This window comes from Petromyzon marinus, chromosome 24 (assembly GCF_048934315.1).
Source record: "Petromyzon marinus isolate PM22_M1 ecotype Great Lakes invasive population chromosome 24, UKy_Petmar_22M1.pri1.0, whole genome shotgun sequence".
In the NCBI taxonomy this organism is placed as follows: Eukaryota; Metazoa; Chordata; class Hyperoartia; order Petromyzontiformes; family Petromyzontidae; genus Petromyzon; species Petromyzon marinus.
This window is the reverse complement of record NC_133690.1, coordinates 18,913,767-18,930,332: the sequence shown is the minus strand read 5'-3', so window position 1 is coordinate 18,930,332 and position 16,566 is coordinate 18,913,767. Positions and strand designations below refer to the sequence as shown.

Sequence of the window (16,566 nt, the reverse complement as noted above, 5' to 3'; positions counted from 1 at the left end):
CCTCTCCCACGGACATCATCAACGTAACCACCATCGCCAAAGAGCCCCCCCCACCCTTGAGCTGACTGATGGGGAAAGTGCTGTCAGCGAACACCGATGTGGATGATCAACAAGGCGCCGCACACACGGCATCACACAGCACACACACAGCACACACACAGTACCACACACAGCACCACACACAGCACCGGCACCGCACACAGCACAGACAGCACAGGCACCACACACAGCACACACAGCACAGGCACCACACACAGCACAGGCACCACACAGCAGACAGCACACACAACACACACAGCACCACACAGCACAGACAGCACAAGCACCACACACAGCACACACAGCACCACACAGACAGCACAGGCACCGCACAGGCACCACAAGGAGACCCGGAGATTCAACCCTGATTATTATAATAATTTCCGTCATCGTGATTATGGTAATCATCATCATCATTGCTGAAGTAATGCCAGGTCACGTGACGTCCACGTCTCTAGCGAACACGCGGACCGGCGATTTGACCCCACGGTGACCGAGGTCAGTGGTTTCCACATGCGAGCTTCTCCCCACGTGCGCGGATTTCCGTCGCCAGCCAATGATGCAAAGAACAGACGCCTCGATCGCTACGATAGACTGACGACACATGTTGGATAGGCGTATAACGATGAATCTATTAACAAAAAAAACACATCGATTAAAATACATTCTTGAGCTCACGACGCACGCGTCATAATTGTGCAAATTTCAGATTTGAGGACAGCTGACAGAAATGCTCGGCTAATTAACAATGGGAAATGTGTAATCCCAAAAATTCAAATTAATAAATACATGTTGAACGTGTATGTCAATGAGCGAACGTCACTCCAAATGAGAGGTGGTGGCAACAGGAACGATACAAACGAGACGGTGAGCACGAAAGCCCCCACACGAAATCCAAGCGTCGTGGGAGCGAGCGGCAGAACAGTCCCCCAGCCACGCACACCGACCGCTCGGCCGAGTGAATGAATGTGCCAGAACTCACCAGGCAGACAAACGCAACACAAACGAGACGACACGAAACGAGGGAGACAGCCGGAGCCATCGAGACAGACATCGCAAGCAAGACCGGCGACACGCGGGGGAATAACGCACGCACGCGGCGAGACACCGGCTCCCGAATGAGATCGTGACCAGGAATCGCCGCTGAAGCCGTGGACTCGCCGCATGCCCAGCAGAGTTGTCCTCATCAGAGCCCCTCCTTCTGCCGACACGGCGTGTGTACTCGCTCCGGAGACGTGAAGGCGTTCATGGTCCCGAGTCCTCTGGTTAGTAGCAAGCGGTGGGGAATGCACAGGCCGCTGGCCGAACGCGACCCGCGAGTTCATTTCAAACAGCCCGAGGCCGCACGACCCCCTGGTTATTGTATCGGAGCGAGGCCCGCCACTGCACGCGGCTTACGAGCGGCGCTCATCGGGCACTAGACGGGAATATTTTTAACCTGGCAACGACAATGACGCTGGTGTCGAACATTAGCCCCGCACTCAGGCAGCGCCTCCTGCAGTGACAAACGCCACTGCGCTGTTTGTGTTCGTGTGGGTGTTCGTGTGGGTGTTCATGTGGGTGTTCATGTGGGTGTTCATGCATGGTTCCCCACCACACGTGCTAGTACTCGGCCTCTCAGGACAAGGTTCACCCAATTAGATTCGCACACTGCAAACAAAATGTGGCAGGACCCTCCTGAAAGCGAGTTTGAGACTCGCTTCCCTGGATAAACACGCGGAACACCACCACGTGACCTTCGCCCTATTGCAGAGAGACAGCTGCCCTGAGCTACAACTCGTGACCTCGCGGACTCACGACCTCCATCCGGCGATCAGCCCCTGGTTGGTGCTCCGGATGACCAGGAGTCACCGATACTCACTCTTTGCCCCCCCCCCCCCACTCTTCCCCCACTCCCCTCTGTCCACGTGGAGCCGATCCGACTCGGGTTGCCACCAGTCCGGGTTTGACCCGGGACGGTTCGGGAACGTGGACCCGCTGTTCGGGTGTGCCGCGCGGTTTCCGCGCCTTGGCTGGGCGGGAATCGCGGCCGGGCTCGCTCCGTGGAGAAGGTGGCGACCCTGGCTCCAGACCAAACAAGCACCACCACCAGACCTTTGTTTTACAGGCGACCGAGTGACCGCACACTCGCCTTCGCAACCGAGTTGCGGGGAACCGCCCGATACACCCGCTGAGAACGACCACGGCACATCCATTGTAACCGGCAAATAGCATTGACTCATCATGGGATAGGCGTACCATGCACCCTAGTTGTAGTGCCTTATGCCGATAAATCCCTTAACGCCACAAGCCTGCCTTGAGCAGCGTTCCGGGGAAGAAGAGAAGATTGATTGAGCTGTGGCGATTTGTATTCCTCAAGCCCGAGTGATGAGCAACACCAGCACGGGAGCAGCAGCGATGCGACACGGCCGATCGTGAATCCCCCGAGGCCCGCAGCGAAGAAGAGTTTGGGCTACAGCGGCCTTCCTCTGTGGTCCTGAGCCGCCACCGGCTGCTCCATCACTACCCCCCCCCCCCCGTGCACTGAGCCTCCTGCCCTGGGGGTCACTATTGCACTGCCCGTGTCCGCCAGAGATCGCTTCATCGCAGCCGGCGATCGCTACTGCGAGTCACGTGCCAGTGAAATGTTTAACCCTGCATAGAACCTGCAGACTCACACAGAGACCCACAGACTAGCATAGAACCTGCAGACTCACACAGAGACCCACAGACTAACATAGAACCTGCAGACTCACACAGAGACGCACAGACTAACATAGAACCTGCAGACTCACACAGAGACGCACAGACTAACATAGAACCTGCAGACTCACACAGAGACCCACAGACTAGCATAGAACCTGCAGACTCACACAGAGACCCACAGACTAACATAGAACCTGCAGACTCACACAGAGACCCACAGACTAGCATACAACCTGCAGACTCACACAGAGACCCACAGACTAGCATAGAACCTGCAGACTCACACAGAGACCCACAGACTAACATAGAACCTGCAGACTCACACAGGACTCACAGATTAGCATAGGACCCACAAACTTAAATATGACCCAAATAAGAATATAAAACCTATAGACTTAACCTATTGACTAACATATGCTACTAACGTAGGCTCCGCAGACTAATATAGGACCCACAGACTTACACAGAAACCCACAGACTGACATAGAACCCATAAACTCAGATACGACCCATATATGAACACAGACTCCCGTGACAAAAGGACACGCAGACTTAACCCATAGACGAACGCAGACTTGTGTAGGAACACGGTTTCCTTTCAGCCGGGTCTAGTCTTTGGATCGTTGACCCCAAAAACATTACCTACCCGGCACACCACATCGAGTATAAGCTCTCACTATGACTGCGAGTAGCCACGCGCCACAAGCTCTCGTCTACCGGCGCCCCATGGAGCCGGTCCCCTGAGCTCGCAGTGCGAGGCGCGGCCACGCGGCGGCGCCCTCGCCTCGTGACCGCTGGGGGGGCCACGTCTGAGCGAGTCGTCGTGCAACAAGTTGAGCCCCAAACGCGGCGACCAATCGCAGTCGCGCTCCGCGTGTCACGTGCATGACGTGACGAAACACAGAGGCGTCCACGTGGACGCAACGGGTCACTCGCTCTCGTGTGGACACCGAGGCCCCATCGCCGTCCCCCTGTGCGGCTCCATGGAGCCCTCGGAGCCCGGAGTGGAGCCCTCGGGGCCCGGAGTGGAGCCCTCGGGGCCCGGAGTGGAGCCCTCGGGGCCCGGAGTGGAGCCTACTGGGACCCTCCTGCAGCGGCTCCCTGAGTCGCGTTGTGCCGCGTGTTATTGTTCGGCGTGATGTCCGACGTTTCGCTCCACGTGCCAGGAGCTTCTTCAGGAACCTGTGGGTACTACTACCAGTTCCCGTGGGGACTACTACTACTATTAGTGACGTGCCACCTACCCCAGTCTATCAGCGTGAGCCATAACGTCAGACAACGTGCCGAACCGAACCGCTTGCAGCACAATCGGGGAAGCACGCAGGACAGCTGCGCAGCATCAGAAGCAGCATCATCAGCAGCAGCATCATCAGCATCATCAGCAGCAGCAGCATCAGCAGCAGCATCAGCATCATCAGCAGCAGCATCAGCATCATCAGCAGTAGCAGCAGCGCCACTGCGGCAGGAGCTGTGCCCCCCGTCCCCTCCCCGCGGTGGCTGCGCTCCCTCCTCCTCCTCCTCCCCCGGCCTTTCTCGGGAATTTCCATTGGTCGAGTTCCTCCCCAGAGGTGGGGGGAAGGGGCGTGGAGGAGGTTTCACCTCGTCGATGAGGGGGGGGGGGGAAGGGATTCCGGTTCCCATGCCGCAGTTTTGTTTGCGTCGTGCGTTCCGGTGCCGCGGGCTCCAGGTCAAGCGAGGTCGTTTGAGGTCGCGCCGTCACCCGCCCAGAGATCGCCGTCTTCATCGTCGCCGTCTTCACCGTCGCCGTCTTCACCGTCGCCGTCTTCACCGTCGCCGTCTTCACCGTCGCCGTCTTCACCGTCGCCGTCTTCATCGTCGCCGCCTTCATCGTCGCCGTCTTCACCGTCGCCACGACGTCGAGGGGCACCGTTCGTCAACGCCGGCGCCCTAGCCGCACGGGGTGGACTCTGTCCACGGAATGTGCCGACAACTCCACGGTTGGGGTGGAGGAGGTGGCGGAGGAGGAGGATTGGGGCGGAGAGAAGAAACTTCGGGAGCTCCCAGGCGTGGGCCGTGCGCTGCGCATTTGTGCTTTCGTCAACGTTCTAGACGAGAGGCGCATGCAGCCAGGGGCAGCACCGAGTGATCGATAAATAAAGAGGCGGGGAGGGGGGGGGGAGTCGAGTGAATGAAGACCCACGTATGGGATGGGAGGTGGGGGGCCGTAGGGAGCCGTGGGGGGCCGTGGGGGAGGCGTCACTCGCACGCCAGCTTCCCGTCGAAGCTGGAGAGCGCCACGGCGAACGCCTGCAGCGCGCACATGGGGTAGCTGTAGTCCATGGTGAACACGTCCTCCGCCACGCGCCCAAACTGCATCACGATGTACTCGGCTACGGCGGGGGAGCAGCGGGGTGTAGGGAGAGGGATTGGAGACAGAGAGCACAAAGGGAAGAGAGAGGAGAGATGGGTGGCAGGGAGAGAGAGAGGGGGAGCGGGAACAGTGCTTGTTGAGTGGGAGGGATCCTCGCATTCCAGAGATACGGAGATGGCACAAAGGTCCTCCGTGTAGCCTTAACACACACACAGTCACACACACAGTCACACACACACAGTGTCACACACATAGTCACACACACATAACATAACAACCGCCATTCGCCACTAAGTGGCGGTGACGTCACCACGACGCTTGTGCCAGGCCATGTGCACCTTGAGGCCACGTGGAGTGTCGAACGCCCGCTGACAGGAGGTCACGGGGCAGACCCAGGTGCCATGGGTCGACTGACTGAGATGACTGGCTGATGCACCACCTGTGCCCCCTACTGTGCCAACCTGCTGTGCTTTAGCCACCCGGCGCTCCGCTCGTTGTGAGCGTCGCTCCTCCGCCCTCCGTTGTTGTTGGAGGGCGACTGCCACCAACTGCCCAATAGCGTCCTTCACGAGCCTCCTCCACAGAGGCCGATCTTGACACCGCTGGTACCAGTCATCGGCAAGTCCACTCAGCTCCACGTCCGCCTGTACCACATCACTCCATCTCTTCTCTCGCCCGTGCCGCGCCCGTTTAGCCCCCTCGATCCGGCCGAACAAAAGCTGTTTCGGCATGCGGTGGCTGGGCATGCGGGCTACATGACCCAGCCATCGCAGCCTTGCCTGCCGGAGAAGCTCACCGATGGGACCTTGCCCAGATCTTTCAAGGATTTGTGAGCTCTTCACACAATCCAGTCTGGTTAAACCCAGGATGGATCGTAGGCAGGCCAGCCTAAATGTTTCTAACCGGTGAAGATGTTCCATTAGGGGGGGCCACGTTTCGCAAGCGTAGAGAAGGGAGGGAATGACCGTGGCCAAGAAGACCTGAAGCTTAGTGCGGAGCGACAGACCAGGTAGCTTCCACACAGCGTTACGCAACCGATGAAAAGATATTGCCGCTCGACTGATTCGGAGTGAGACCTCTGCTGTTAAACTGGAGCCGGTCACACACACACACATTCACACACACACATTCACACACACACAGTCTCATACACACACACAGTCCCTCACACACAGTCTCTCACACACAGTCTCTCACACACAGTCTCTCACACACAGTCTCTCACACACAGTCTCTCACACACAGTCTCTCACACAGTCTCTCACAGAGTCTCTCACACACAGTCACACACACACACACAGTCTCTCACACACAGTCTCTCACACACAGTCTTTCACACACAGTCTCACAAACAGTCACACACACACAGTCACACACACACACAGTCTCTCACACACAAAGAGTTGCACACTCGCATATATACACGTTACACTCACCAAATCTCTTCCATAACCACCTCTGCCAACTCTTTAACAACTTATTTATGACCCCCCCACCTCATGCCCCCCACCGCACGCCCCGCCCACCACCCACCGCCCTCCCCACCAGCACGTACGGTCGTCGTCGTGCACGATCTGGAAGTTCTTGACGGAGGCCTGCGTGACGCGCCCGTGGAAGTTGAGCACGTAGCTCTGTGTGTCGTCGTTCCACACGGGCGCCTTGTTGTGCAGCTCGATCAGCCCGTCCAGGCGCTTCGCCTGCCAGCGGCTCATCAGCGACTCGTGCTCCTGCACGCACGCGCGGAGAGATGCGTGAGGGATTCGTACGGAAGAGACGGGGCGGCGACACGCGGAGACACGTGGAGACAGGAATATGGGTGCACAGAGACACACAGAGACACAGAGACACAGACAGAGACACACAGAGACACAGACAGAGACACAGAGACACACAGAGACACAGAGACACACAGAGACAGAGACACACAGAGACACACAAAGACAGAGACACACAGAGACAGAGACACACAAAGACACAGAGACACACACAGAGACACACACACAGACAGAGACACACAGCACAACTAGTCAATTCCTGCTCGTAAGTGTGGAGGCTAGTGGTGTGAAGCTTTACACCACGATACAATGCAGCGACTGCTTCTTCTATTAATACTGCTACAACTACTACACTACTGCTACAACTACTATACTACTGCTACAACTACTATACTACTGCTGCTGCTACCACTACTACACTACTGCTACAACTACTATACTACTGCTGCTGCTACAACTACTACACTACTGCTACCACTACTACACTACTGCTACAACTACTATACTACTGCTGCTGCTACCACTACTACACTACTGCTACAACTACTATACTACTGCTGCTACCACTACTACACTACTGCTACCACTACTACACTACTGCTACCACTACTACACTACTGCTACAACTACTATACTACTGCTACCACTACTACACTACTGCTACTGCTACCACTACTACACTACTGCTACTGCTACCACTACTACACTACTGCTACAACTACTATACTACTGCTGCTGCTACCACTACTACACTACTGCTACCACTACTACACTACTGCTACCACTACTACACTACTGCTACCACTACTACACACTGCTACCACTACTACACTACTGCTGCCACTACTAGACTACTGCTACAACTACTACACTACTGCTACCACTACTATACCACTACTACACTACTGCTACTGCTACCACTACTACACTACTGCTACCACTACTACACTACTGCTACCACTACTACACTACTGCTACCACTACTACACTACTGCTACCACTACTACACTACTGCTACCACTACTACACTACTGCTACCACTACTACACTACTGCTACCACTACTATACTACTACCACTACTACACACTGCTACCACTACTACACTACTGCTGCCACTACTACACTACTGCTACAACTACTACACTACTGCTACCACTACTATACCACTACTACACTACTGCTACTGCTACCACTACTACACTACTGCTACCGCTACTACACTACTGCTACCACTACTACACCACTACTACACTACTGCTACTACACTACTGCTACCACTACTACACTACTGCTACCACTACTACACTACTGCTACCACTACCACTACTACACTACTGCTACCACTGCTACACTACTGCTACCACTACTACACTACTGCTACCACTACTACACCACTGCTACCACTACTACACCACTGCTACCACTACTACACTACTGCTACCACTACTACACTACTGCTACCACTACTACACCACTGCTACCACTACTACACTACTGCTACCACTACTACACTACTGCTACAACTACTACACTACTGCTACCACTACTACACTACTGCTACCACTACTGCTACCACTACTACACTACTGCTACCACTACTACACTACTGCTACCACTACTACACTACTGCTACAACTACTATACTACTGCTGCTGCTACCACTACTACACTACTGCTACAACTACTATACTACTGCTGCTGCTACCACTACTACACTACTGCTACCACTACTACACTACTGCTACCACTACTACACTACTGCTACAACCACTACTACACTACTGCTACCACTACTACACTACTGCTACCACTACTACACTACTGCTACCACTACTACACTACTGCTACCACTACTACACTACTGCTACCACTACTGCTGCTGCTACCACTACTACACTACTGCTACCACTACTACACTACTGCTACCACTACTGCACTACTACTACCACTACTGCACTACTACTACTACACTACTGCTACCACTACACTACTGCTACCACTACTACACTACTGCTACCACTGCTACACTACTGCTACCACTACTACACCACTGCTACCACTGCTACACCACTGCTACACTACTGCTACCACTACTACACTACTGCTACCACTGCTACACTACTGCTACCACTACTGCACTACTGCTACCACTACTACACTACTGCTACCACTACTACACCACTGCTACCACTACTACACCACTGCTGCAACTACTACACTACTGCTACCACTACTACACTACTGCTACCACTACTGCACTACTGCTACCACTACTGCTACCACTACTACACTACTGCTACCACTACTACACTACTGCTACCACTACTACACTACTGCTACAACTACTATACTACTGCTGCTGCTACCACTACTACACTACTGCTACAACTACTATACTACTGCTGCTGCTACCACTACTACACTACTGCTGCTGCTACCACTACTACACTACTGCTACCACTACTACACTACTGCTACAACTACTATACTACTGCTACCACTACTACACTACTGCTACAACCACTACTACACTACTGCTACCACTACTACACTACTGCTACCACTACTACACTACTGCTACCACTACTGCTGCTGCTACCACTACTACACTACTGCTACCACTACTACACTACTGCTACCACTACTGCACTACTGCTACCACTACTACACTACTGCTACCACTACTACACTACTGCTACCACTGCTACACTACTGCTACCACTACTACACCACTGCTACCACTGCTACACCACTGCTACACTACTGCTACCACTACTACACTACTGCTACCACTGCTACACTACTGCTACCACTACTGCACTACTGCTACCACTACTACACTACTGCTACCACTACTACACCACTGCTACCACTACTACACCACTGCTGCAACTACTACACTACTGCTGCAACTACTACACTGCTACCACTACTACACTACTGCTACCACTGCTACACTACTGCTACCACTACTACACTACTGCTACCACTACTACACCACTGCTACCACTACTACACCACTGCTGCAACTACTACACCACTGCTACCACTACTACACCACTGCTACCACTACTACACCACTGCTGCAACTACTACACCACTGCTACCACTACTACACCACTGCTACCACTACTACACTACCACTACTACACTACTGCTGCACTCACGTTGCGTGGCTGGAAGGGCACGCGCTCGTGCTCGGCGCTCATGCCGGGAATGACGACGGTCATCTTTCTGGGGCCCTTGAACCCCAGCACATTCGCCTCCTGCGCCACGCACACAAAGACAAAGATCCCCCGTGTATCCCTTCACGCTTTGTTGGGGCAAATGCGTTAGCGAGTAGCACCTATAAAGGTCAACACGACACACGAGGGGGTGGGTGGCCGGCACCACGCCCGGCCGCCTTTGTCTCCTAGGTGACGTTGTTTGCACATCGCGCCAGGTACTCATTTGAGGCCGAGTCGACCTACGGGAGGCCCAGGACCGGTTCAAATAATCGTCACTGATGTTGGTGGCTGTGAGCGGGAATCGAACTCGGGTTACCGAGTTTGTAGCGCAACGGGCTAACCGTTACACTACCGCTCCCCACTGCACTGTGGTACACACACACGCAATGGCACACACACACACACGCAGTGGCACACACACACACGCAATGGCACACACACACGCAGTGGCACACACACATGCAGTGGCACACACACACATGCAGTGGCACACACACACGCAGTGGTACACACACACACGCAGTGGCACACACACATGCAGTGGCACACACACATGCAGTGGCACACACACATGCAGTGGCACACACACACGCAGAGGTACACACACGCAGTGGCACATACACACACACGTAGAGGCACACACACGCAGAGGCACACACACACACGCAGTGGCACACACACGCAGTGCCACACACACGCAGTGGCGCACACACACACACGCAGTGGCACACACACGCAGTGGCACACACACACACGCAGAGGCACACACACACGCAGAGGCACACACACGCAGAGGCACACACACACACGCATCACCATACGACTCACGTAGCACACGGCTGCCATCTCCTGCCGGATGTTGGATCCGTCCCCCAGGGCGATGCCCTTGTCCGGGTTCACGCCGCTGTCGTACACCGTGAACTTGGTGCCCATGAGGTTCGAGCTGTGCACGCCATCACATCACCATCACCACATCATATCACCATCACCACATCATATCACCACCACATCACATCACCTTTCACCATCACATCACCATCATATCACCACATCATATCACCATCACCACATCATATCACCACCACATCACATCACCTTCACCACATCACATCACCATCACCACATCACATCACCACCACATCACATCACCTTTCACCATCACATCACCATCATATCACCAAATCACATCACCACCACATCACATCACCACCACATCACATCACCACCACATCACATCACCTTTCACCATCACATCATCATATCACCACATCACATCACCACCACATCACCATCACATCACCATATCACCATCACAACATCACCACATCACAACACCACCACATCACTATCACATCACCATCGCAACATCACATCACCATCACATCACCACCATATCACCATCACAACATCACATCACCACCACATCACTCCCACATCACCTTTCACCACCACATCACCATCACCACACCAGCACAACAACACATCACCACCACATCACCACCACATCACCATCACAACACCATCACAACACCATCACCACCATATTACCATCACATCACCACCACATCACCACCACATTACCATCACAACACCATCACCACCATATTACCATCACAACACCACCACATCACCACCACATCACCATCACATCACCATATCACCATCACAACATCACCACATCACAACACCACCACATCACTATCACATCACCATCGCAACATCACATCACCATCACATCACCACCATATCACCATCACAACATCACATCACCACCACATCACTACCACATCACCTTTCACCACCACATCACCATCACCACACCAGCACAACAACACATCACCACCACATCACCACCACATCACCATCACAACACCATCACCACCATATTACCATCACATCACCACCACATCACCACCACATTACCATCACAACACCATCACCACCATATTACCATCACAACACCACCACATCACCATCACATCACCATATCACCATCACAACATCACCACATCACAACACCACCACATCACTATCACATCACCATCGCAACATCACATCACCATCACATCACCACCATATCACCATCACAACATCACATCACCACCACATCACCTTTCACCATCACATCACCATCACCACACCATCACAACAACACATCACCACCACATCACCATCACAACATCACATCACCATCACATCACCACCATATCACCATCACAACATCATATCACCACCACATCACTACCACATCACCTTTCACCACCACATCACCATCACCACACCAGCACAACAACACATCACCACCACATCACCACCACATCACCACCACATCACCATCACAACACCATCACCACCATATTACCATCACATCACCACCACATCACCACCACATTACCATCACAACACCATCACCACCATATTACCATCACATCACCACCACCATAACGTCACCACATCACCATCACAACACCACCACATCACCACCACATCACCATCACATCACCATATCACCATCACAACATCACCACATCACAACACCACCACATCACTACCACATCACCACCACACCACCATCACCACCATATTACCATCACATCACCACCACCACAACATCACCACATCACCATCACAACACCACCACATCACCACCACACCACCATCACCACCACATCACCACCACATCACCACCACATCACTACCACATCACCTTTCACCACCACATCACCACACCATCACAACAACATATCACCACCACATCACCATCACAACATCACATCACCATCACATCACCACCATATCACCATCACAACATCACATCACCACCACATCACTACCACATCACCTTTCACCACCAGATCACCACACCATGACAACAACACATCACCACCACATCACCATCACAACATCACATCACCACCACATCACCATCACCACCACATCACCACCACATCACCATCACGACACCACCAACCGGCAGGTGTTCTCTAGCGCACGGCCACATCATCAACCCATCGACGTCGGCTGCGATCGCCGCGAGCGACGGATCGGTTCGTTGTTTCGCGCTGCCTCCTACCGCAGTTTCCCCACGAAGCTGTCGCCCACGCGGGAGAGGTCGGTGGGGTCGGTGGAGATGAGGTAGTTGGAGGTTTTGCTCTTCTTGCGCTTGCGGCCAGCGAGCAGGAACACCTGGCAAGGGGGTGGGGGGGGGGGTGAAAGAGGGAGTGTGAGGGTTAGTGCGTAAGCGAGCGAGTTTGGAGCACGGTGGTGGAGCACTGTGGTGGAGCACGGTGGTGGAGCACGGGGGTGGAGCACGGTGGTGGAGCACGGTGGTGGAGCACAGGGGTGGAGCACGGGGGTGGAGCACGGTGGTGGAGCACGGTGGTGGAGCACGGTGGTGGAGCACGGGGGTGGAGCACGGTGGTGGAGCACGGTGGTGGAGCATGGGGGTGGAGCACGGGGGTGGAGCACGGTGGTGGAGCACGGGGGTGGAGCACGGTGGTGGAGCGTCTCTCACGCGTTTGCCGTCGTCGCGCTCCAGGTGCAGGAAGTAGGTGGGGAACATTCCGCGGTCCATGCCCTTCTTGTCGCGGGTGATGCGGCACTTGACGGCCGCCCCCTCCGGCGCCGGCCTCACCGCGAACTCCTCGAGGCTCTCCAGGTCCAGCGAGTCGCTCGCGCTGGGGGCCGCCGCGTCCGGGGATGCCTGGGGGGGCGGGGCAGCGGGGTGGAGGGCGGCACGAGACAAATGTCCCCCGTGTAGCCCTGCCAGACCGTTGGGTCAAGTGCCCTTAGCAGGCCGGCACGGCACACGAGGGGTGGGTGGCCAGAACCACGCCCGGCCCCCTTTGTCTCCCCGCTAGCGATGTTTATTACATACCGCACTGGGTCCTCATTTCGGGCTGAGTCTCCTAGGGAAAGCCCAAGACTGGTTCAGATATTTGTCACTGATCTTGACCTATACACTCATATAGAGACCCATAGACCCACATAGAGACCCATTGACCCAAATCGAGATCCACGGGGGAGGGGGGGGGGTTGGATCTCAGAGGTAGCTCTGCAGTTCCCGCTTCTGCGGGCCGCTCTCTAAACCCCGGGAGGTGGCGGCTCTGGAGGAGTCGGGAACGGATTCATCTCCCCGCGATGTTGCCACCAACCTTGCCCGACTTGTTGCTGCTGGCGGAGTTGGGTCGGGGGCCGCCCCCCACACTGGGGGGCCCAGGACTCACGGCCTGACCCAGGCTTTCGTCGTCCTCCTCCTCAACCTCCTCCCCCTCGCCATCGTTCTCATCTGCGTCATCATCAGAGGGGACACTCGCAGAGATTCCTACGGGCGGAGGGGAGAGCGCAGGGTCGCGGAGGGGAGAGCGGTAGGAGAGGAGAGTAAGCAATAGTCGCATGGTGACCGTGAGAACGGTAATCAATGCCTCGTTAACCACGATTCACACACTACGATGTTCCCACCACAACCACCACCACCACCACCTGTGCCGCCACTCACCCTGCTGCTGCATGACCTCCCGCAGGTGGTTCGCCCTGTGCCCTGCCGGTTGCCTTGGCGATCGTTGCGGCTGTCGGCCGGTGGTTGTGGTCGTCTCCGTGGCGGTAGCGGGGGCAGTGGAGGCGGTCGCTATGGAGACGGCGGTGATGAGGTGGTCGTCGTCGGTGCTGGACTCGCTCACCGACAGGATGTGCACCACCGCGCCACCACCGCGCTCGCTCGCATCCGGCTCCGAGAACGCAGCCGGACCCTCGTAACCTGCACCACCACCACCATGGCACAACCACCACCACCATCGCTCAACCACCACCATCGCTCAACCACCACCACCGCTCAACCACGGTCACACTGCCAAAATGCACCGCTGCACCACCGCACCATCACAATGCCGCACGGCAGCATCATGCTGTACAACCGCACCACCGCACCCCTGCACAGTCACACCACAACAACCCACAGCCTCTTAACCACTCCACCCACCAACTCGTCCCCGCTCTCCCTCCCACCCCCACTCCACTCCCCCCACCCCCCACCGGGCTGAATCACCGAACGAAGTCATCGCAAACTCAGCCGTGCATCCCTGAGTGCCCCCCCCCCGCCCTGCTCTCCACCCCTCTCTCTCTCTCCATCGATCATCATCGACCAGCAACAACAATGCCAGCGCCAGGGTAACCCGGGGCAGTGCCTTCCTATAACAACAACCACTATCAACAACAATAGCAACAACATCTGACCCACTCACACAGTCACTCACTCACTCACCCCCCCACTCACTCGTCCTCACACTCACCACAGTGCAGGTCACCTGCACTGTGGTGTTCCTTCAATCGCACCGCTCCAGTCTGAAATTCCCTCCTCCCATCATCACCGTGGTCTCCAGCTCAGTTCAAGAAGCGTGTTCCATCCTCAGATTTTATTACGACATTGATAAGAGTGCTGCTTGTTAATGGATGCATTTTGAGCCTTTGGGCCTGGGCTGTGATTTTAATATAATGTTCTAATACATATAATAATAATAAAAACCGGTCGTGATCTATCCACTCCGCAAGCTGTCGCCTATCTATCACAGGCTCACGATGCCCCCTTCCCTCACCACCTGCACCCCCCCCCCCTACTCCCCGATACCCCCTCGCACCGCTGAAGATGAGGCTGCTGCTGCTGCTGATCCCATTGCGAACACCGAATCCCCTAGAACCAACTGTGCCCTGACACCCCCCCCCACCTCCCCCGCGCACCGCTGAAGATGAGGCTGCTGCTGCTGGAGCTGTCGGGCCCGACGAGCGGCTGCTGCAGTTCGTCGAGCCGGCGTGACGCCGCCGCCGCCGCCGCCGCGGTGCCTCCCCCTCCGCCCGCGCTCCGGGAGCTGCGCCCGGAGCGCGGGCGCGAGGCCTCCGGGTTGGGCTGCACCGTCATGGGCGCCAGCCGCAGCTGCTGCCGCTTGCGCTCCATCAACTCCCGCTGCGCCGGGGGGAGGGGCAAGGGGGGAGCGGCATGACCCGGGTGAGCGCTGTCACCGAGGTTTGTATTTTATTTATTCGTTTAAATGTATTGCATGGACAGCAAATTGAGCAGGAACATCTAATCTGCAAGGGTGTCCAGGTGTGTCCAGGTGTGTCCAGGTGTGTCCAGGTGTGTCCAGGTGTGTCCAGGTGTGTCCAGGTATGTCCAGGTGTGTCCAGGTGTGTCCAGGTGTGTCCAGGTGTGTCCAGGTGTGTCCAGGTGTGTGGGGAGTCCTCCCGCGAGGGTTGAGTGACACGGGGTGACTCAGGTGCGCCCCCCTCACCTGTCGGTTGAGCTTGAGGATCCGCGCATCCCCAGGTCCTCCGTCATCTTCCAGAGCGCTGCAGCAGTCACGAGGGGACATGTCACGTGAGCCCCTCCACCTGACCCCTCCTTCAGGTAACCTACCCCCCCCCCCAACCCCCCTTCCCCAACTACAACAGCTTCACTGATGAAGGCACTGTTTCCACTTTCAAGGATCTGTGAGCTCCTCACACTGTAATCCAGTC

The 16,566-nt window shown here is 55.5% G+C and overlaps 1 protein-coding gene across 2 annotated transcripts in view; it reads right to left on the bottom strand.

The window, feature by feature from the left end:
- Positions 1-651: 651 nt before the first annotated feature.
- LOC116945660 (tubby-related protein 3-like) overlaps positions 652-16,566 on the bottom strand; it is a 35,532-nt gene continuing 19,617 nt past the window's right edge. For both annotated transcript variants that reach the window (XM_032960189.2, XM_032960188.2), the window contains exons 2-11: positions 16,341-16,398; positions 15,793-16,015; positions 14,558-14,815; positions 14,214-14,383; positions 13,574-13,762; positions 13,133-13,245; positions 10,888-11,002; positions 10,000-10,098; positions 6,612-6,783; positions 652-5,075 (exon numbers count right to left, since the gene is read on the bottom strand). In XM_032960189.2, coding sequence (XP_032816080.2) covers positions 4,942-5,075; positions 6,612-6,783; positions 10,000-10,098; positions 10,888-11,002; positions 13,133-13,245; positions 13,574-13,762; positions 14,214-14,383; positions 14,558-14,815; positions 15,793-16,015; positions 16,341-16,398 — 1,531 coding nt within the window. In that variant the 3' untranslated portion in view covers positions 652-4,941. The remainder of the gene's footprint in view (positions 5,076-6,611; positions 6,784-9,999; positions 10,099-10,887; positions 11,003-13,132; positions 13,246-13,573; positions 13,763-14,213; positions 14,384-14,557; positions 14,816-15,792; positions 16,016-16,340; positions 16,399-16,566) is intronic.